The sequence below is a fragment of the Halichoeres trimaculatus genome, unplaced genomic scaffold, assembly GCF_033239565.1.
Source record: "Halichoeres trimaculatus isolate MK-OKI-2021-1 unplaced genomic scaffold, fHalTri1.1 fHalTri1_scaffold_12, whole genome shotgun sequence".
Lineage (NCBI taxonomy): Eukaryota > Metazoa > Chordata > Actinopteri > Labriformes > Labridae > Halichoeres > Halichoeres trimaculatus.
In genome coordinates, this window is record NW_027437190.1 from 7,976,938 (window position 1) to 8,001,389 (window position 24,452).

At 39.3% G+C, this 24,452-nt stretch overlaps 1 protein-coding gene across 1 annotated transcript; it reads right to left on the bottom strand.

Annotated features, from left to right (window-relative positions):
• Nucleotides 1–4,615: 4,615 nt before the first annotated feature.
• On the bottom strand, nt 4,616–9,129 carry LOC141800158 (calcium homeostasis modulator protein 6-like). The gene is made up of 2 exons (XM_074682562.1): nt 8,587–9,129; nt 4,616–5,050 (listed from the first exon to the last, which is right to left on the bottom strand). Exons 1-2 carry the CDS (start codon nt 9,127–9,129, stop codon nt 4,616–4,618), a joined length of 978 nt encoding a protein of 325 aa, XP_074538663.1.
• Nucleotides 9,130–24,452: the final 15,323 nt, after the last annotated feature.

Below are 24,452 nucleotides of genomic sequence, written 5' to 3' on the forward strand. Positions count from 1 at the left end.
CGGCTCCGAGATAATCCTCTGCTGCAGTCTGTGTCACTCCTGACAGCGCTGTGTGGCTGTACTGACCTCTGAACTGACGAAGACTTTGTGTACGCTTGCCCCTCAAAGAAAGGAGTCAGTGCTCCAGAGAGTATTGCACAGTTTAAGGAGCGGCGCTGTCTATGCCCCGATGGATCCCATTATACGGACGTCCGCTGCACGATTTTGGATCTAAATATCTCCTGAAGCACTGCTTGGATCAGGAAAACCTTCTGGGTGAGTATTTTGTTCTATTTCATTCTATAAACAATGTAAAAGCTGTATAAACCGAACCTATACTTTAACAGCGCTCTCTCTTCCCCCTGTTCAAAGTATGTTGCTAGATGTGATACATTCAGGGACCGTCGGAAATTTGAAAATCTGACGAGAACAGCACTTTTTTCATGTAGGACAAACGGTTTTAAATGCTAGACATTTGAAAATAAGTGCGTCTTCGAACGCCTCGCGGGTTTGGGATCCAGATTAATCTGCGTTAATTTTTATGACGCGTTTATTTGCGGTGTAATTAATTAATCTAATTAAAGCGTTAAAATGACAGCCCTAAAATATATATATATATATATATATATATATATATATATATATATATATATATATATATATATATATATATATATATATATATTGACAAATGTACCCTTCAGTGTGTTACAACTTTTATTGTCTTTGTATGTTTCCATGTTAACCAACTGACAATAGACTTACTTCAGATGGACACACACTCTACATGTATGAATATAATTTCTCCACTTTTATCAGCCATGACAACGTGCATTGGTGCATGCATAAAAGTTGTAAAGATTACAGTCACAGTAGGTGTTTTCTTTTTACACAGTGTTCGTGCAGAAACTCTGTTTAGATTTTCTCAGAGTGACAGCCCGAGGAAAGAAGCTGAGGGGAGGAGTCATTCTAACCTGAAGTGTGAGTGCTTCACCTGATTTTACCCGTGGTTCTTGTCACGCCTCGTACAGTTAATGTTTACCGTCAGCATTCACGTGGCTTAACAGACTATTTAACAGTAATAAACATTCATCCTAATTCATGTAAAACAGAACATAAGTCATATGTCTTTCCTTTCTGTGAGTACTTTAACGTGCTGGAACCAGTTTGCTCTAAAGAACACACGAAGGCTGGGTGCAAACAACTTTCCCATAAAGGCTTTGAGTGTTTGTTGGCTGATGATGAGCATGTCTACATGCTTATCAGACTGATGGCATGCAGAGAGAGTATGTTAACAAACAAGTCAACGCTTAGACAGTATAAACTCCACCTCTAGTCTCACTTATAACTTAAACTGAAAAAATACAGAGCCAGGCACAGAAAGGTTTGATGAACCAGCTTTAGTTCATTCATTTCCCCAGTTTTCATTCATTAAAATGTTAAAAATCTTTGGCAAGGGAAAAATGTAGTGAGGCAGGGTGTCATTAAGCAGAAAAAATGATTTGTATAAGGCTTCAAACCAAAGTTTACCACTTTAGGTAATTTTATTTTATTTATTTATTTTTATCTTTTTTTTCTATTAATTTTACAATTTATTATGTGTTATTACTTTATAGTCTCTTGTTAAATTTCACTTGCCTAGTTATCTTTTGCTGTTACAGTGTTCAAATTTCCTGTAGCAGATGCTTTTGTCCAAAATGTCGTAAACTAAGAGTGTTTGCAAAACAAGCACAGACCTGGACAGCAGAGAAACAACATTAAGGGCCACCAAAGGTAAGATATGAGATCACATGCGCTGACATGCAGTGTTCAGAGATATGCTGTAAAGCCACTGTTGTCAACATCCAATCCATCCTGTTCATAAAGAGCTGGGTGTGTAAGTGTGCACTCAGTGGGGCCTGCAGAGAGCTGGGTCCGTAGCTTGTTCCTACAGAGATAGTTTTATGCATTTTCATATTTTACAGACAAATACTTAATTAAATTCTGGCAAAGTTTCAGACTGTGGGGTAAACTGGTGTTGCAGTGACCCAATAAGGAACAGTTTGTTTAAGAAGTCTCACAAAATTTGTGCAGATTGTGACATCACTGATTGGCAAATTGCCTAAGGAAAATGTCGTAACACATACCAAATGGGAAGGTCCTGCTCTAGTCTTTGTGTCTTTGATTTTTTTTTGTCCCTTACAAACTTTCTTGGTCAGATTAAAGGTACAAAACCATTTTCACTCTTCATCATTCTTAGTCGGTAAACTCCATGATGATGACTTAAAACACACTTTTATACACACGATACATGCTCTGAGTCTCTGTGATTCAAATTGAGTCAGGTACAAACATTTTGATGTCTCATCATATCCAAAACCATACACGTGAGTTTTGAGATTCTTTTCTCTAGAGTGAAGAAACAAAACTGGAACTTTTGGGCTCAAAGATTGTCTCTGGATCTGGCCAGTGACAAAAGAAGCAGATATTGAAAAGAACAACCTGCCAACAGGAAAGCATGGGGGCGACTGAGGGATGCTCTGGGGCTGCTTTTCTTCTGGCCCTGGAAACCAAGTATTTTTTCAAACTGCACATAAAAATACACAGAGTCATGTTAAATTGGTGTCAGTGTTGCATCACCTAAGTTTATGTCAAAAGTAAAGGAAATATAGCATGGTAACAATTCCATACTGCTGTTCAAAACTAAAGGCCAACCTGTTTTTTTCTGTGGTAGCTCAGTCCTTACAGACTTGGGTTTGTAACCCGAGGGTCACTGGCTCAAGACCTGGCATAGACTGAAAGTGGGAATTGAGCTGATAAACTGGAGAGGTGTTGGCATAATTTCCTGAGCACTGTCTAGGTGTCATTGAGCAATGTACCAAAACACCTAAACTGCTCAGTGTTGTTGCTGTAGGTAGTAGAATCTGCTAAGTGAAATTTTAAATTGAAATAATTCAGTTTAGTCTCTTCCTTCTCTGTTAATCATACATTGTGCTCCATCTAAAGGACGCCACGAAAGGTGTATTATGGTTATTCTGGTACAGTTTCTGACTTTTGACCTTGAAAATGTTTATAATTGAATGATTTATTGCTATGAACTGTGGCAAATGCAGCTGTAGAGACCCAAACATGTTGGTGTTAGTGCATTAATTGTGCCTCACTGTCATAACTATGGGATATACAGTACTCCACAAGTGTCTTGCCTTTCAGCATTGCCTCAGGCTGGCGAAGGTTTGCAGTGACGCCCAGGTAGTTTTGTTTAATAACAGAGGAGCTCAGTGTTGTACTGATCCAAATTAAATGTTTGACACAAGAATGACCTGGTTTAAAGTCTTCACTGTAATTCACAACTGAAGTTGACAGGTGATCACCAGGCAAGTAATTTTGTGATGAAATGTTCCTTTATTGATTAAAAATCAAACAGATTAAGGCTCTGAACGACAGACTACATACAATTTCCTTAATCATACCTCACCAAGGACGAGCCCCATGAGGTTCGTACAAGTTTGAGTCCTGTTTCCTACATGTCATTCCCAAGCAGCAACCTGGAAATATGAAATAATGCAGAAGTGCTGAAATCTGTGGTTTCTTGAGTATCTGCTTGAGTCCGGCTCTGAAAGTACCGGACGTCACATACACACAAAGCCAAAAACAAAAGCAGGGGACCTCCTTCATGACTGAGGGCCCTGGTCTGTGTGGGAATGACCGGGTTTTTCAACAGGAAAACGCTGCAAGTCACAATGGGCGCCTGACAAAGGACTTCTTCCAGAGGAATCAGCTCACTCTTTGGACCATCCTGATGTTCCCCTGATCTAAATCACTCTGACAACATTTGGGGATGGATGGAGAGGGACGTTTACAGAAATGGACATCAGGTCCAGACAGTGGATGATCCTCCATGAAGACATCTTCACCACTTGGAGCAACGTTCCCACAGCCTCCTGGAAACACTCCGATTAAGGATACTGAAACAAACTTTTGATGTTTCCAACTTTTTGCTTTCTTTGGTTGTTCTGTTTTAGCTGTGCTCTTAAACTGTTGATCAGCTGATGAACAGCCTATTTCACTTACGTTTGAAATAAATTGCTTACTCAGTTTTCTTTTTGTCTCACCCCCATTTCTTCTGTCTGCATTTTGAAACTCTACTTAGTATCACTTTAAGTTCTAACTGTGCAAAATGTGAATTCATGCAATTTTCTAACAGGTCTTAATATTTTGATCAGGTGTGTATCCTTGAAACTCTGATTCCACTTGTTGTCAGGTATAATGTTTTTTGTCTCCTTAAAATATTTGAGGTCCTCAAAGTTATTTTCCTGGATAGCTTGGTTTGTCTTATTATATTTATGAGGTTTTGACCTTTACATGTCTTTACCAGTGCCTGTATGCCAGAAGGTAGAATGGTCAATATTATCAAGGATGGTCTCATTTGCTTCTTTAAGACATTCAGAGACACCTTTGTTAAAATCTGTCTGTTTCATTGATGACTAATAGCTCTTTATGAGAGCTTTAATGAACCACAGAGAACAATAAACAACTTTTACTGAACTACACCCTGATATTCCTCAAAAGAAAATAAAGAGGAGGAAAATGGTCAAAGCTGAAAAGTCTCTGTGTGAAGACGTATTTTATGTTCAGAGATGGTTCGCTGAAGTCTCCTTCACAGCGTGATGTTCCCATTATCTACAAAACTCAGAACAGCAGGATTGACACCAGGGGAGTTGAGTGATTTGACTGAAGCCATCCTCACTATCCCGCTGTTGTCCATCTGGTAGGTGTCAATGTAGCGGTGCAGGGTGCTGTAGTGCTGCTTGTTGGGGTGGAATATGTACATGGAGGAGATCCTCTCCCAGTCCCTGTTGGAGGGGGTTTGGATCTCTTCAGGCAGTGTCTTGTCGAAGAAACTTGTCACGTTCCTCTCAGCGAGCTCTTTGGCGTGTTTGGGGATAAGAGTCTCCATCATGTTGTTCTCCTCCTGAGCGTACTCCCTCCAGAACCTCAGCTGCAGGTAGCTGATGGGAGAGGTGCAGCGAGCCATGCAGGTCAGCAGCAAGTTCATCAGCATGAAGAAGGTGATGAGGAGCCAACCCAGGATCTGTAGACACAAGCACAGAGAGCCATCATTAATCATAACAGTAGACCATCAAATAACAATCAAACAGCATTTTATACCAGACTCAGATTTCTGACACTGTATAATACCACAAAATTTAGACTTGCACTTAAACAGGGGTTCAGATCGCTTAAGACCACGTGTGCATGCTATGTATTTTAATTACGCGGCACAGTTCATGCACACAAACGGTTTGTGTTTAAGACTTAAACCTGCAGGGCAAATCTTTGAAAAATGTTCACTTTGGGGAAAAAAACAGAAACTTTCTTACAATCAGACTAATTTTTGCCCCTTGCTGGATGCTGAAAATACTTCAGGTTGAAGACGCTCAAGTTTTAACTTGACTTTTGAAAACTAACAGCGTTGTATTAAAAGAAGAAAAAATAGCTGCCATTTGTCCAATATTTAGATTACTTTTGTACTGTGCATCTTGTGTAGTCACTATTATGTTCTGGATTTAAAAAAAAACAAAAAAACAAGCTGACTCCACCTCTGTAACTCAGTAAATGCGTTTGAATTTATGTTACTCTCTGGCAAAAGATGATGATACAATGCTTGTAAACATAAAGTGTTTTTTTAAGAGTTGGTCATATTATAAAGCACCGTATACATACTGCATAAGAAAACAGCAGAAAGCAGAGAAAGACAAAGGACTCCAACATCATGATCAATGCACAACCTTCATGGCAGTGTGAAAAACACGAGCAGGTTCAGATTTTCGTCGTGCAGACAGACTACCATAGATAACTGACATTCAGCCATCTCCAAGACAGACTGGTAAAACAAACACATAGCTTTGATCTGCCTGTACACTCTGAACCACCTGTTACACTAGCAGTCTGTGCTGATTAAGCCAAAATGTAGTATATGAAGGAGAGTAAAATCTGCAGTTTACCAAAAATACCCTGATGTCTTACTGACTCAAGAATAATTCTCAGTATGCAACAGACTAGTCTACTTCTCCTGCTGTTTCCCACAATGCATAGCACTGATGTTTTCTTCTTTTCTCCTTTAAGGTGGATGGCCCCAGGTGACTGTTCCCACAAAAATGATGAAACTCATTATCCAAAAGAAGTGTACATACTGCTTTTGGATCTAGTTTGTTGCGTGCACTCTTGAAAACAGCTGCAGTTTGGCATCATTTAACCCCTTGATGCCTGATGTCGCAAATTTACGACATACCCTGCCAGGTCTTGATGCAGCTGAAATGACATTTGTATGTCATTATTACCTATTGATTTATATTCTACACAAACCAAAGATCATATCAGATCCACTATGTCACAATATATTGGTCAGGGGATGAACTTCTCATATCTATGTATAACTATATGTATATGTATATGTGCTATATTCAAATTTACAATCTCCACTTAATTTAACATCTGTAAAAATGCCAAAACACATAAAAACAATCTATTTTTATCATTATTAATTAATTCAGGCAGTAAGGGGTTACAAAAGAAGAAGAAGAAGAAAAAGAAGAAGAAGAAGAAGAAATGAGAATGAAGGAGGAGGTGGAGATGGCAGAAAAATGTCTAACCTTGTTTGTGTATAAACGTGTGTCAGCTGGCACAAAGGAGGTCGCCTCAATCGTCTTTTTGTCTCTAAATGTCAAACATCTGATGCTGGTGAAAACAGAAGTTTGAGTTCTGTATCAGACTTCTGTCAGTGTGCCAAAACTTTAACTGCCACCAGAAAACGAATCAAACCATGAACATATCAAGACTCTGGGAAAAGCCGTCAAGCATATGACATGTTTATACAGCAGCCAAGGCAGGGATTCAAAAGTGCTCACACATCCGGAAGTTTCTGCAAACATCTTTGATTAGAAGCAGACAATCAGGTTTATGTGACAGCTTCATAAAGGGTACGATCTTTGGGTGTGACAAACTTTTTGGCAGAAGCACAAGACTGCTCTTTGTTTTGATGCATTATATGTGTATGTTTTGCACATAAAGTGGATTTTTGTGGAAGTTTTCTGAGAGATTTTCCAGATATTTTGTGCAGCTTGTACACTCAACATCCCCTCTGAACACAATGTTTTAACACACCAATGTAAAAGTGAAAGAAAAAATCTTTCTAGAGCTCCATGGAAAAAAATGTGGGAAAAAAGTATTAGGAAAAATGAAAAGCTTAAAGAAAGATGTTTATGCTGAGCTTCTAATCTATAAAAGTTGAGATATTTTAAGTTGTTTGCAGAATTTATCCATGTTTACAAGTCAATGAGGGAACAGAAATGTGTGCAGCAATATCATCTGTCTCTTGAAGGAAATGTTAAAAAAGTTGAGCAGTTGGAATCACACAAAATATTTAGGTACCGAAAGCAGACAGAAAACAAGAATATCAAAGAAAAAAGATTAGGCAATGCTACAGCAGCATTTCTACTTAGTAAAAACTGTACTTACAGAAATAGAGCTAAATAATTTAAACTTATAACAGAGCGATAGCATTCTATTTGGGATAAATAAACTACTACAGAGCTAATAATGATGAGGGTCTAGTACTTTGTATTAGCTCCTCGTTATTTGTCTGCAAATACAGACATTTGTCTATGCAAATCTGTATGTGCAAATATAGACTTATTGACATGCATGTAACATGTGAATGCTAACTGGTGTAAGGCCTGATGTTTCCCCACAAGGTGAGGAGAAGAAGGTGAGGACCACCTGCTGGTTTTCAGGTGTGAGCTAAGAAGTGACAACATGGACCTGTCCATCTGTCCATTGTTGTTGGGAACGTAAGATCTATCTCCAATAAGATGTACAAGCTAGCTGTGCTAACCCAGCAACAGAGGGAATACAGAAGGCAGAGTAGCATCATGCTAATCACAGACATGGTTAAAGGAGCTAACACCAGACACCAACGCCACATTGGAAGAGCTTCACCTGCTGTGAGCAGACAGGATCCAGGTGACAGAGACTGAACAGACTGCTAAAGAAGCTCAGTCCTGGACCCTGTGGAGGTGGAGGCTGGCTGAACTGGAGAATGATGGACAAGCTGTCATCATCTATTTTCTTATGGACCTTTATATACTATACTTTTTCTTATGTTTGTTTTCTTGATTGCTGCTGTAACTCCTGAATTTCCCCTTGGGGATAAAAAAAGTATTTTCTATTCTATAATGTACTTTGTGCATCTTATGTGTGTATGCTGTTAGTAAACAAGTGCTAAAAGCTGACTTTTACAATTCATGTATGTTTTCAATTCTGTTGATTACATTTTAAGGCACTTTACGATATTCAGTTAACCAGATATTTTGTGACATGTCTTATTGGGGCTGTATTGGGGATGTTATTGCCATTGTGGGTCATGCTGAAACATTTATGAATCCATCAAACTGCAATTCACTTACTTCTTAGACCTACTCCTATTGTTGGTGTTATTAATCTGAGTTTAAAGAGTGTGTAAGCAGCTTGCTTTGTTTGTTTGCCTACTTTTCATGTGTACTGTACTTTTTGTGCAGCTGAACCAGGTAAAGTTAATTGATTTCAGTTAACAGTATTAGGAGCACTGACCTGAGAGTGAGCCCTGAGGGTGAGCATCACCTGCTCCCTCTCGTCCTGGGGGACCCCCTTCCCCTTCTTACAGGGGAACCTGAACAGCTCCTTCTTGCACTGCTCGGTGTAAGGTGTCGCTTCGCACAGGTGTTGGTAGATGCTGCTCGCGTTGTTCCCAGTCAATGCGCACTCAAAGTAGTTCCCGTTCAGCAGAGCCACAGCGACCCACACGGAGGGGGCCACCAGCGAGGCCGCGGTGATCTGGGCGAGCACGGCCAAAGTCTCCACCACCCTCCTCAGGCGCCACGGCCGGTCCGTGCGCCGGAACAGACCCGTCATCAGCCTCCAGGTCTTTTTACTGAGGATGTACCCGAGCAGCAGCAGAGTCAGAGCGGGCACCACCAAGAACACCATCCCGTAAATGAAGTTCAGCTCCGGGCTGCAAGGACACTCGAAGACCACGAAGGAGAAGATCTGCTGCCCCCCGGCCGTCAGCATGATCACGGCCCCCAGGTTGGACTGCTGCTCCGCGATGTTCTTGATCGCTCTGAACTTATCCATGACTGCTGGCGGTGAGACTCAGAGTGCCTGTCACACGTTCTCTTCAGCTTTAAAGAAGACAGTCTGCAGGAGATGACAAAGATACCAGCCCACTTATGAAGCTTTAGGCTTTTGGGAGGGACAAAACTGGAAATGAGTTCCGATAAAGAATAACGTGCTATTTATTTTATTTTATCAATAGACCCATAGTTTCCGAAGAAAATAAAGCAAATTTTGTGCAGAAAATAAAAATTGTAGGCTACCTGAATTCTTCCTTTGAAAATTTTACATGAATTGCTTCCAGAGAAACATTGAAACGATACGAAAGGTGACAAAGCGACACATATATTTGACATTGGAGCAGGCCTGTAAACTGTATAAATACATTTAAAGAAGAGCATACTCCAAATAAAGCTCTTCATAGATTTTCTTTAACATGTCATGACATTTATGTAGTGTTTACTGAAGCCCCCCCCATCACTGATGTTAAGTTTATGAATGGAGGAGAGTTCGGTGTTCCCCTTTTCCAAATATTTAGTGTTCTTTTCCCCTTCTAGATCTTATTAAAGCTAATTTTGCCTTCTGTTAATACAGCTGATTTAATTGTAATCTAAGTTTTGTCAGATGGATTTTATCATTCTGAGACAAAAGGTTCCTCCCATGTTTCTTGACCCAATGGTTCCCTCAAGCCTTTTTATTTATTGTTTTCAATTTTTATTTATTTATTTATTTTGTGGAAAAAAAACATTTGTATCTCCAACAAATTGAAATAGAAGACAACAGATACGTTTTTCCTGATACCATATCCAATGACTTGTACAGTTTCTTTTTAACTCAGATCCTAAAAGAGAATAAATCAAAAAGAAACTCATGAATTGAATAGTTAAAAAAGCAGTAACATATCTACACTGACATCAGTAAGTTATTACTATAGGGCTGCTACTATTGGATTCGATTCTTTTACGATTTTGCGGTTCTTAAAAATATTTACAATTTTTGCAATTTTTAGTTTGCTTTTTTACCACCAGACTATGTTCACATAACAAATCTGCACCTGTTGGAGTCAAATGATCCTTTGTTTTGTTTTCTTTGGACCCATACTGACATTAAATAAAATAGAATAAATAAAATCAAACTTGTCAGAGATGTCTGAATGTTGTTGCATGGTTTGCTGGGGTCTTAAGGCTTCTGTTACATTTTTCAAATTAGATATTAGATAAAGAATGAAGTATTTTTTTGTAAAGTTAAGAAAAAAATACTTTCACCTGTGGTGATGCCAATACTTTGGTTAAATCTCACGCCTGTTTCCTTTATTTTGACACCAAGATATTGCACACAAGACTTTTAATTTCAGAGATATACCCAATTTATTCTGAGCATGTCATATTCAAGCAGGAGCCTCTGAAGGGGTCTCGGGGAACAACAGGTTAACCTATCATTTGGTCATTCTCCTGTTGACTCTTGTTTTGAGCTTCTGGTTCCCCAGGAGCTGACAATCAGGTACCTGAGAGTCAGCACCTGTGACCTTGGGCCCTTCGACCAAACACAAATTGCCTCATTTTTTTTTTATACAAAGTTAAGATCAGTTTAACCTTTTCCCCTCTGTTTTACATGTGTCTTTGTTACTGTGTGTGTGAATGACCAAGGTACGTTTTATCAGTCTGTTTCCTGGGCATAAAAGACACGAACAGAAACAAGAAATCAAGCTTTTTTTCAGTTTTGTACAAAAAACGAAAGCAAAAGCGCAAAAGGCAATAAAAAAAACGCCCCGTTTTTTGTTTTTACCGTTTTTGCACACACAAAAAAAAAGATGATTCCACTCAATATTTCATTTTTTAGTGGGCGGGGCTACGAAGTCCGACGGTGCTGTGCCCTTCACAATAAAACTCCTCTGGGAGGCTTGGAGCACCGGACTTTCAGTGAACTGCCTGCATTTATCCAAATCAAAACAAGTAGTGTACACAGTACAGGATTTACACGGAAGTAATCTATCTGTTGATTGAGAGAGAAATTTGTCGGCGATAAAACGCACAAGAAAAGATCGCGGAGGCACGAGGAAAGTAGGCATTTAAATGATCCGCAGGTGTTTCGTGCCATAACGATGCCTTCAATCATCCCTAAATGTCCAAGTGATCCATACATGGATGATGTATACTTACATGATACTTCATTTTTTAAAATCTTGAATCATGAAAAACACATGAACGGTTTCAAATTAAATATAAAGCTTATATTTTTTTTCTCCATTTAAATGAATTATGATTCACCCCGGTAAGCCTATATAACTTATATGAGTCAACACTGACCTATATTGATGTTTTAATCAGTTTTGCGATCATCAAATACCCCATTTAATACTGAATAAATCAGCACATCTTGTCAAAAATAACGATAAAAAACTAAAAACAAACTATAAATATTGAACTACACTGATTGGGCTAGAATTTTTGCTGAGATGATGTCACTATGCTGACGTAAGTATCCGGTGTACCACGGATATTAATCTTGCGTATTTCACAAAGGTCATCTCTGAAAAAAGTATTAACATTGAATTTGACACTGTAGTGTTAATGTCATGCTCATGAATTGCAGTAGTTTCGGGTACTTTTTTGTTACATAGTTTATTATTCACGAATAGAAAATAAACATATAATGGCTATTATCTGTAAGTTACATACAGTAAGTGGGGGACTTTCGTTGGCATGTGCAGCATCTATGCTCTTCCAGCAGAGGTCGTACTTCACCACTACTTTTCTAGGATGATCAAATGGTGCCTCCATGCTTAGGTTGAAGGACTAAGCTGTTTTCTGCATTCACGTCAGTTGTGATCAAGCAATGCTGTACGTTTGTCGAATAGGAGCTGCAATGATTATCTCTGTATTCTTTAACTGGAGTGGTGTGTCATATTATATGGCAAATATTTCATATTGTCACAACTTTAAAGTTAACCCAGAAGCATTGGAGAACTATTTTATTTTTTAATAGTTAAAGGAATCTGATTTTTGTCTTTTAAGAAAATGGTAGTGTCATATGCTAACTGGCTTATAATAATATCCATACCTAACACATTTTGTTTTTTAATGTCACTACCATTTTGAAGGTGAGTTGCTGGCATTTCAGCAGCTAATATAAATAAATATGGTGAGATCCTTTTGGGTTCCCTACATTTACTGTAAAACTGGGAGTAGTGCCATTTGGCAATATGACACAACTGCTAATATCTTGATACAGACCCCTTAAAAAAATTCTAAATTTGGATTCAAAGCCAAAGTGTTCAAGTACCAACATGATAAAAAGATGCTCTACTGAATCAAAGACCCTGTAGAAATCTAGGAACAGAAGGAATCCATCATCTTTGATTAGGTTTCGATATTTAGTGATGTCTAAAACCAACCTGATATTATTATTGATTGATCTGCCTTTAAAAAAACAGACTGTGTTTCTGCAACAATAACTGATATCCCTGTTTGGAGACAATTACTAAAAATGTCAGTTGCAGGATGTTTTGACTCTTCAGGCATGGCGGCCTTGCCAAGTCTTCGTACAAAGTCTTTCAGCCTGGGGTTCAGCTTTTAAATGTGGCTGTTTCTTTTCACACTTTCTTCCTGCTGAAGATTGTAAATCTCTTCTGGGAACTAATCCTCCATGTTGTCAGTGGTTGGCAATGAAGTCTGACTCTGAGAGAAGCTTCTGCAAAAACACACAGAAACATAATCATAAAGTTGACTGTGAGTAGCTCATGTGATGCTTCTGTTTTAAAGCAGATTGAAGATTTGCTCTGCAACTGAAAATGGTTCTGGTAAAAATCAGGGTCCAGTTGTTCAAAAGGTTTCATCTAATTATCCAGAAACTTTAATCCAAACTCTCATGATCTGCTACACTTTAAGACCGTTGGATAAATTAAATCTAATTCACATACAGACTTCAAAGATAAAAAGAGACAACTGCCAGTAAGTGATAATAAAACAAATCAATTTCATTCAAACACACAATCCTATCAAATGACAAGAATGAAACAACTCATGTTACTTAAAAAGTATTGTCTTTGACTAAATCAGGCACTGCTCTGTATTAAAAAAAAAACAGGTGAATACCACAAGTTAAAAAAGCAACAAGTGTTGATCAGGGGCATGTTTGATCCAAAGAACAGAAAGTCTCTAACCTGATATTTCTTCAGATTTTGGCTGCTACATGATTCCTGCCCAGTCCCTGGTCTGTGCTTCACTTCAGACTGCACCTGCTTGATGCACTATCAAAAACTGACCAGCAGATGGCAGCAGAAACTGTGACTCAATACAAATAATTACATTTCAATATGCTTTCATCCAAACTTATCAAACTTAGTTTTTTACATATTAACCTTGCAACTTTCTGTTGCTGACTGGACTCAGAAATATTACAATGTTTAATTTATAATAGTCTTATAACTTTAAAGGTTAAATATAGAGGTTAATTATGTATTAAAGAATAATACAATATATCCCATAATTACAACATATGAAATTAAAATAGTAGTTATGTAGCCATGATGTTTACAAATCATACATGGTACTTGGTATCAAACTGCAGCTTCTCACTTTCTTCACCATGTGTTTGTTTGTTTTGCTGTTGTTGACTGTTCTTGTTCTGACTTTGTTTCTGATGTGGCTATTCAAATAAAACTTGGAAATATGAATGCTGTGTGAGCTTATTCCTACCTTTAATAACACAATACATGTAACAAGCTTTTCAACACAGGTGGCCTGTCTTAGTTGAAAGCCCACTCACCACGACAAGGTGCAGGCCATGAGCGGGGACACAGGACAAGACGTACTTGGCGAACAGGACAAACTCTGACGAGACAAACATACAAATACATATAAAGTGGATAGAAATGACAAACAAACAAATACAAATAAAGTGGAAAGAAATGACAAACATACAAACACAAATAAAGGGAAACTGAAGTTTTCTGGAATGAAACGAAAACATGAAACATGGATTAATAGGATATAACATTTTGACAGGATTAATTATCAACCAAAGCAATGCATACACTTAAAACGTTTTATTGAAAATGAATAAACTTTGAACATAAGAACCAAGTTAAACATATCAAAAGTTTTGTGACAGAATAGTGGAACTAAGGCAGCATTTAGAAGCATAGAATTCTGGACTAAAACGATTAAGTATTTACAAAACAATAATAAAACTCATCAACGTATTTACATTACAGTGCAGTAATAAGTTCATTTACTAAGGATTTAAAAATATATTAAATGTACAAAGTAAAAACTAGAAAGAGAAAGCCTCATTCATCATGAAGTTCATCCCATCTAGCGTTACCTTTTTTAAATGAAGTTGCTCCTTCAGATGTCCCTTTGGTCCCAGAATTGTGCCGAAACCTCAGCAGAGGTTTTATAGGTCGCCTCAGTTGAGCTTTACTTTCATTATCTTTTGGTAAAGTCTTGTTACAGTTACCGTGTTTTGCTAGTCTTTAGTTTTAGGTTTAAGCTACTCTTTTCTCTTTGTTTTGAGAGATGCTGCTCTGTGACTGTTTGTATAAAGACCCTGCTCAGTTACAGTTTAGGATTTATTCCTGTCTAGGAGGTGATGGCGGCTCAGATTATTTGGTCAGGCTTTTCTTGACCTCCGGATTGTTTACAGCGTTTGTCTGTTTGTTAAGTAAATTATTATTTGATTTTTAAGATAAAAAATTTTGTACTTATTTTTTTCAGAAAAAATACACAACTTTGTATTAATATCTGGCACTTACCTGTGTTCACTTACCTGCGTTCACTTACCTGCAGACCTGCAAGCGCTCCTGCAAGCAGATCCAGTAGCCTACCTTCACTTCTGGCGCCAATAGAGAGCCAGTTGGCCTCCTCTTCAAGTTAAAAGTGAGTTCTTCTGCAGTTTTGCCATTCCTTGGCATGGCTATATTGCCAACATTGAGGGCAAATTGAGATTGTCGTGGCCATTGGGAAGTTTGACCTTTGGTCGCCATTTTCAAAAATGTATGATAGTCCCTTGAAAGCCTGTCCTTGCTGCTTTCTGGGAAGTCCACCTTGAACTGCTGTTTCCATAGTTCATCCAGTTTCACAGTGAGATTCTACTGAGAGTCACTGCAGACTGGTTTGCCATTTTTGCAAATCTTCCTGTCATGGCACTTTGCTCCTGTTTAGAGGCATCCTTTGCTGAGTGAAAACGCCTGGCATTTCACAGAAGCAATCAGTGTCCAGTCCTGAAACTTCCAAATCCGAGACAACACCACTGTCAACAGTTTTCCTATGCCACATGGTACGCAGAAGAAGCCTTGTGTTTCTCCCAGATAGATTCAGTCTATCCATCAGACCCAGTGTACAGAAGGATGCTGAACTTCCAGGGTTGAGAAAGGCACAAGTTTCCACCATCTTGTGACCTTTCTTTGTTTTCACCTTCACTGGTACAGTAGCATTTTTGAAATCTTGTCCCCCAGCTCAAGTAAGTCTACTGGTTTGGAGTGCAATCAGAGAGTTATCCACTGAACAGGGACTGGTCATAGAAGGATCTGACCACTGAAATGATTCCTCTTAGTGTCAGGGGTTTCTCCTGGATATTGATGATGAAGCTGGAGGTATCAGACTGTACACACCATTGCACTCCCTCAACAGGTAGCATGTCGTTGTCAAAGTTCAACTCTTTGACTTCCATTTGTCTTTTGTTTTCAGGTTTTGCTGCCAGCACCTTGTGACTGTTGCTTATCCACTGGGTTATATAGAATCCACCCTATGCACAGATACTTTGAAGGTCCTTACACAGGGATATAGCTTCCTGTTATGTAGCTTCCGAAACAAGGCAGTCATCCACGTAGAAATTGTACATGATGGTTTTGGTTGCTCTTAGGCTGGAAAGCATTTTGTTGTCTTCTGCACACTTTTGGAGTGCAAAGTTGGCACAGGCCAGAGATGTTGCCCCAAACAAGTGTAAAACCATCTTGTACTCCTCCAAATGATGATTGAGTTTGCCATAAGGCCACCAAAGGAATCTCAACAGTTTGTATCCTCCTCCATCCAAATCTGCTTCTATTTCTGGTATGTTTCAGATGAGGCCATTTTTGCAAATCTTCCTGTCACGGCACATTGCTTCTGTCTACAGGCATCCTTTGCTGAGTGAAAACGCCTGGCATTTCACAGAACCAATCAGTGCCCAGTCCTGAAACTTCCAAATCTGAGACAATACCACTGTCAACAATTTTCTTATGCCCCATGGTACGCAGAAGAAGCCATGTGTTTCTCCCAGACCCAGTGTACAGAAGGATGCTGAGTTTCCAGGGTCGAGAAAGGCACAAGTTTTCACCATCTTGTGACTTTCCTTTGTTTTCACTTTCACTGGCACAATAGCAAGCTTGAAAGCTTGAACACTCCAGGTTTTTCTTGTCTTTCCCCCATCATTTTCAGTTTTCTTTTGATTTTTCGTCCTTATTACAACTCTATTAGCCACAAAGACACAAAACCCCAAGTTTCATTCCTTTTTTCGGAGTGTTTCCAGTCAGAACTCCATGCCATTAGATCACAGAGAAGATGTGCTCATTAATCCAGATCCAGAAGCTCCTAAAATGGTCTCCTTCACCATGAACACAGCTCTGAAAACATTAATTCAAAATCAGCTCCAGTATCACCAGGTAATGACCATTGTTAGAGATTGCAAAACTTTATAATCCCACCTGAGAGGAAGTCCCCTTTCACTCAAGAACCTGACGACAGCAACTACATGTCTCCATCTTTCCAGTACCTACCTTGTACTTTGATTTGTCTCCAAAGAGATGCATCCACTGTCCCCAGGTTTTTAGTAAAGTGTGTTAATGCAAGCCTGCATTGTCTGAGCTCACCACTCATCTCATGTTCAATCATCCTTCTTTCAGAGTGTTTCCAGTCAGTACTCCATGCGATTCGATTGCATAGACGCTATGCTCATTATTCCAGATCCAGAAGTCTTATTTGGTCTCCTTCACCATCAATGCAGCCATGTCTGCTTCAACTGGAAATGGTTCTTTCCATTTTCACAGCTGCTCCTCCTTTTTCTCAAGTGCATGTTCAATGAGGAATCAGTGAAGCCATTTCAGCCACAGCTTTATCTCATGCAGACAATGTTGCTTAAATATATGAATTTGATCCATTCTTATTGCTGCTGTGGTTTGATATGTTGTCGCAGAGCAGTACTGCATCTCGGTCTTCTCAGTGTAGAGATTGGAACCTGCTGGTGGCTTAATCAGGCTGTGATAACCATAACTGAACATCCTCCATGATTCCAACTTTGATTTGTCTCCCAATAGATTCACCCTCAGTGCTCAGGTTTTGAGTACAGTGTACGAATGAAGGCATGCATTGTCTGTGCCCATCACTTATATCATGTACCATCATCCTTCTCTCAGTGTATCCAGTCAGTACTCCATGCCATTATATTACAGAGAAGATGTCCTCATTAATCCAGATCCAGAAGCTCTTAAATGGTCTCCTTCTCCATCAATGCAGGCATGTCTGCTTAAAGTCAAAACAGTTCAGTTCTTTTTCATAGCTGCTCCTCCTGTTTCTCAAGTCCATGATTGACGAGCAACATCAGTGAAGCAATTTCTGCCACAGCTTTAACTTGTGCAGACAACATTAGTGAAATATAAGATTTTGATCCCTTCTTATTGTTGCTGTGATTTCAAAAGTTGTCACAAGGAAGTAATTCATCCCGGTCTTCTTGGTGTAGAGATCAGGTCCAGCTGCAGGCTTAATCAGGCTGTGTTAACCATAATTGAACATCCTCCCTGAATCCTACATTGATTTGTCTCAAAGAAAGGCATCCACAGTGCTCGAGTCTTTAGAACAGTATATTGATGAAAGCATGCATCGTCTGTGCTCATCACACATCTCATGTTCCATCATCCTATTTTTTTGGTGTCTTTCCAGTCAGTACTCCATGCCATCAGATAACAGATAAGTCCAGATTCAGAGAGTCTTAAATGCCCTCCTTTACGAAAACCATTCTTTCCTTTTTCACACCTGAAAAGAAACCCTCTTAGACTTAAGAACCTGATAATAACATGTCTCCATCTTTCAGTACCTACCTTGTATTGTGATTTGTCTCCCAAGAGATGCATCCACAGTCCCCAGGTTTTTAGTGAGGTGAGTTAATGTAAGCATCCAATGTCTGTTCTCGTCACATGTTCCATCATCCTTCTCTCAGTGTTTCCAGTCAGTACTCCATGCCATTAGATTGCAGAAAAGATGTGCTCATTAATCAAAATCCAGAAGCTCTTAATTGGTCTCCTTAACCATAAATGCAGAAATATCTGCTTCAAGTCAAACCATTCTTTACTTTTTCATAGTTTCTCCTCCTTTTCCTCAATTCCATGATTGACAAGCCATCAGTGAAGCCATTTTAGCCACAGCTCAACTCATGCAGACAATGTTGCATCAGTATTTGGTTTCAATTAAGCCTTAATGAAGGCTCAATCAAACATCCTCCATGAATTCTGTTTTGTTCGTCTCCAAAGAAATGCATTCTTAGTGCACAGGTTTTTAGTACAGTGTATTTATACAAACATGCATTGTCTGTGCTCGTCACTCATCTCATGTTCCTTCATCCTTCTCTCAGTGGTTCAGTTAGTACTTCATGCCATCAAATCATAGAGAAAATCTGCTCATTAATCCAGATCCAGAAGCTCCTAAGTGGTATCCTTTCCCATGAATGCAGACATGTCTGCTTTAAGTGAAAACGGTTCTTTCCTTTTTCATAGTTGTTCCTCCTGTTCCTCAAGTAAATGATTGACAAGCAAGATCAGTAAAGCCATTTCAGCCACAGCTATATCTTGTGCAGAATATGTTGAAGTATTTTTGTTTTGATGTAGCCTTAATGAAGCCTCCATTGAATATCCTCCATGAGTCCTATTTTGATTTGTCTTCCAAGAGACACATCCTTTAGTCCCCAGGTTTTTAGGGAAGTGAGTTTATGCAAGCATGCATTGTCTGATCTCATCACTCATCTCATGTCCCATCATCCTTCTCTCAGAGTCTTTCCAGTCAGTACTCCATGCCATCAGATAACAGAGAAGATGTGCTCATTAATCCAGATCCAGAAGCTCCTCAGTGGTATCCTTTGCCATGAACACACACTTCTGAAAAAGTTTATTTAAAATCAGCTCCAGCATCCCCAGGTTATAACCATTGTGAGGAGATTGCCAAACTTCATCATTCCCCCCTGAAAGGAAACACCCTTAGACTTAAGAACCTAATGACAACAACTACATGTCTCCGGTACCTACCTTGTATTTTCATTTGTCTTCCAAGAGATGCATCCACAGTGCCAAGGTTTCAGTGAGGTATGTTAAAGCAAGCATTCTATGTCTGTTCTCACCAGTCATCTCATGTTCCTTCATCCTTTTTTTCCATTCGGTACTGAATGCTATAAGATTACAGAGAAGATGTGCTCATTAATCCAGATCCAGAAGTTCCTAAAATGGTCTCCTTCTCCATCAATGCAGCCATGTCTGCTTCAAGTCAATCCATTCTTTCATTTTTCATAGCTGCTCCTCCTGTTCTTCAAGGACATGCTTGACAGGCAATCAGTGAAGCCATTTTAGCCACAGCTTTAAGTTGTGCAGACAACGTTGCTGATAAATAGGAATTTGATCCATTCTTATTGCTGCTGTGGTTTGATATGCTGTCACAGGGCAGTATTGCATCCTGGTTTTTATGGTGTAAAGACTGGGCCTACTGGTGGCTAAATCAGGCTGTGTTTGCCAAAATTAAACATCCTCCATAAGTCCTTCTTTAATTTGTCTCCCAAGAAACACATCCAAGGTGCCAAAGTCAATAGTACAGTTTACAAATATAAGCATGCACTGTCTGTGTGCTTTTCTCATCCCATGTTCCATCATCCTCTTCTCAGTGTTTCCAGTCAGTACTCCAAGCCATCAAATCACAGAGAAAATATGCTCATTAACACAGATCCAGAAGGTCTTAAAATGGTCTACTTTACAATAAATCCAGGCATGTCTGATTCAGGTCAGAACTGTTTGTTTTTTCACAGCAGCTCCTCCTGTTCCTCAATTGCATGATTGACAGGCAGTCAGTGCAGCCATTTCAGCTACAGCTTTAACTCATGCAGACAATGTTGCATCAGTATTTGGTTGTGATGAAGCCTTAATGAAGGCTCAATCAAACATCCTCCATAAATTCTGTTTGTTCATCTCCAAAGAAATGCATCCTTGGTGGCCAAGTTTTTAGTACAGTGTATTTATGCAAACATGCATTGTCTTAGTCATCACGCATCTCATGTTCCATTATCCTATTTTTTTGGAGTCTTTCCAGTCAGTACTCCATGCCATAAGATAACAGATAAGATCTGCTCAATAATCCAGATTCAGAAGGTCCTAAATGGTCTCCTTTACCAAACCATTCTCTCCTTTGTCATAGCTGCTCCTCCTGTTTCTCAAGTGCATGATTGACGAGCAATCAGTGAAGCCAGTTCAGCCACAGCTTTTGCTTGTGCAGACAACGTTGCTGAAGTGTTTGATTATGATGAAGCCTTAATATCTGTATCCCAATCAGCTCCAGTGTCCCCATGTGATATCCATTGTAAGGGGATTGTAAAACTTCATCATCCGACCTGAAAAGAAACCCTCATACACTTAAAAACCTGATAATAACATGTCTCCATCTTTCAGTACCTACCTTGTATTGTGATTTGTCTCCCAAGAGATGCATCCACAGTCTGCAGGTTTTAAGTGAGGTGTGTTAATGTAAGCATCCAATGTCCGTTCTCATCACATGTTCCATCATCCTTCTCTCAGTGTTTAAGTCAAGACTCCATGCTATTAGATTGCAGAAAAGATGTGCTCATTAATCAAAATCCAGAAGCTCTTAATTGGTCTCCTTAACCATAAATGCAGAAATATCTGCTTCAAGTCAAACCATTCTTTACTTTTTCATAGTTTCTCCTCCTTTTCCTCAATTCCATGATTGACAAGCAATCAGTGCAGCCATTTCAGCCACAGCTCAACTCATGCAGACAATGTTGCATCAGTATTTGGTTTTGATGGAGCCTTAATGAAGGCTCAATCGAAGATCCTCCATGGAATCTGTTTTGTTCGTCTCCAAAGAAATGCATCCTTAGTGGCCAAGTTTTTAGTACAGTGTATTTATACAAACATGCATTGTCTGTGCTCGTCACTCATCTCATGTTCCTTCATCCTTCTCTCAGTGGTTCAGTTAGTACTTCATGCCATCAAATCACAAATGAAATCTGCTCATTAATCCAGATTCAGAAGCTCCTAAGTGGTATCCTTTCCCATGAATGCAGACATGTCTGCTTTAAGTTAAAATGGTTCTTTCCTTTTTCATAGTTGTTCCTCCTGTTCCTCAAGTGCATGAGTGACGAGCAATCAGTGAAGCCATTTCAGCTACAGCTTTAACTTGTGCAGACAATGTTGCATCAGTATTTTTGTTTTGATGTAGCCTTAATGAAGCCTCAATTGAACATCTTCCATGAATCCTATTTTAATTTGTCTCCCTAAAGACACATCCAAAGATCAAGTTTTAGTACAGTGTGTTTATGCAAAAATGCATTGTCTGAGCTCATCACTCATCTCATGTCCCATTATCCTTCTCTCAGAGTCGTTCCAGTCAGTACTCCATGCCATTAGTTCAAAGAGAAGATGTGATCATTAATCCAGATCCAGAAGCTCCTCAGTGGTATCCTTTGCCATGAACACACACTTCTAAAAAAGTTTATTTAAAATTAGCTGCAGCATCCCCAGGTTATAACCATTGTGAGGAGATTGCAAAACTTCATCATCCCCCCCTGAAAGGAAACACCCTTAGACTTAAGAACCTAATGACAACAACTACATGTCTCCGGTACCTACCTTGTATTTTCATTTGTCTTCCAAGAGATGCATCCACAGTGCCAAGGTTTCAGTGAGGTATGTTAAAGCAAGCATTCTATGTCTGTTCTCACCAGTCATCTCATGTTCCTTCATCCTTTTTTTCCATTCGGTACTGAATGCTATAAGATCACAGAGAAGATGTGCTCATTAATCCAGATCCAGAAGTTCCTAAAATGGTCTCCTTCTCCATCAATGCAGCCATGTCTGCTTCAAGTCAATCCATTCTTTCCTTCTTCATAGCTGCTCCTCCTGTTCTTCAAGGACATGATTGACAGGCAATCAGTGAAGCCATTTTAGCCACAGCTTTAAGTTGTGCAGACAACGTTGCTGATAAATAGGAATTTGATCCATTCTTATTGCTGCTGTGGTTTGATATGCTGTCACAGGGCAGTATTGCATCCTGGTTTTTATGGTGTAAAGACTGGGCCTACTGGTGGCTAAATCAGGCTGTGTTTGCCAAAATTAAACATCCTCCATAAGTCCTACTTTAATTTGTCTCCCAAGAAACGCATCCACGGTGCCAAAGTTAATAGTACAGTTTACAAATATAAGCATGCACTGTCTGTGTGCTTTTCTCATCCCATGTTCCATCATCCTCTTCTCAGTGTTTCCAGTCAGTACTCCAAGCCATCAAATCACAGAGAAAATATGCTCATTAATACAGATCCAGAAGGTCTTAAAATGGTCTCCTTTACCATAAATCCAGCCATGTCTGATTCAGGTCAGAACTGGTTGTTTTTTCACAGCAGCTCCTCCTGTTCCTCAATTGCATGATTGACAGGCAGTCAGTGAAGCCATTTCAGCTACAGCTTTAACTCATGCAGACAATGTTGCATCAGTATTCGGTTGTGATGAAGCCTTAATGAAGGCTCAATCTAACATCCTCCATGAATTCTGTTTTTTTCGTCTCCAAAGAAATGCATCCTTGGTGGCCAAGTTTTTAGTACGTGTATTTATGCAAACATGCATTGTCTGTGCTCGTCACTCATCTCATGTCCCATTATCCTATTTTTTTGGAGTCTTTCCAGTCAGTACTCAATGCCATAAGATAACAGATATGATCTGCTCAATAATCCAGATTCAGAAGGTCCTAAATGGTCTCCTTTACCAAACCATTCTCTCCTTTGTCATAGCTGCTCCTCCTGTTTCTCAAGTGCATGATTGACGAGCAATCAGTGAAGCCAGTTCAGCCACAGCTTTTGCTTGTGCAGACAACGTTGCTGAAGTGTTTGATTATGATGAAGCCTTAATATCTGTATCCCAATCAGCTCCAGTGTCCCCATGTGATATCCATTGTAAGGGGATTGTAAAACTTCATCATCCGACCTGAAAAGAAACCCTCATACACTTAAAAACCTGATAATAACATGTCTCCATCTTTCAGTACCTACCTTGTATTGTGATTTGTCTCCCAAGAGATGCATCCACAGTCTGCAGGTTTTAAGTGAGGTGTGTTAATGTAAGCATCCAATGTCCGTTCTCATCACATGTTCCATCATCCTTCTCTCAGTGTTTAAGTCAAGACTCCATGCCATTAGATTGCAGAAAAGATGTGCTCATTAATCAAAATCCAGAAGCTCTTAATTGGTCTCCTTAACCATAAATGCAGAAATATCTGCTTCAAGTCAAACCATTCTTTACTTTTTCATAGTTTCTCCTCCTTTTCCTCAATTCCATGATTGACAAGCAATCAGTGCAGCCATTTCAGCCACAGCTCAACTCATGCAGACAATGTTGCATCAGTATTTGGTTTCAATTTAGCCTTAATGAAGGCTCAATGGAGCCTTCATTAAGGCGAAGGTGAAGGTGCCTGTTCAGTGCCTCAGTAGTAAAGGAACATGTCTTGCCAGCCTCTTTCATCCTCCGGGATGCTGGCTATATGACTTGCACCTGTCATATCCAGTGAGCTTGAAGATGTATTACTTTCCACTGTTTGGTCATCCTCGTCAACTCCATCTTTCTCTGTTTCTGTTGATTTTCCTGATTTTGTTGCTGTAGATTCCGGGCTAACATTTTCGTTAGCTTTCTGTAGCTGTGCATAGCTGCATCCAGCGGTTGCAGCGTTCAGGCCATTGTTGGGTAGCTGCTCATCCTCTGTCTCTTCACTTTGGTTTTGTTTGGCTTTTTTGAAGTTGTTCATAAGCAGGACATTTTTTTTTATCACTGCTGCGTCTTTCTCATCTTTTTCTTTTCATTCTTTCACTTTGTCACTCCACTGAGCTTCTGAATGTCCTGGATTTTTTTGTTGCCTGGCTGGCGCATTTTCCACAATTTTTCCCATACATTTATTTTGAACCCTGTTGCTGATCACAGTTATGCTTCAGCAACGCCCTCTTTTAACCCAACACACATTCACACATCTGACCTGATAGTGAATCAGGTAAAATGAAGCACATTTTTATAACAGATTTTTCAAGTCAAACATATTGAAATACACAAAATGCATTGC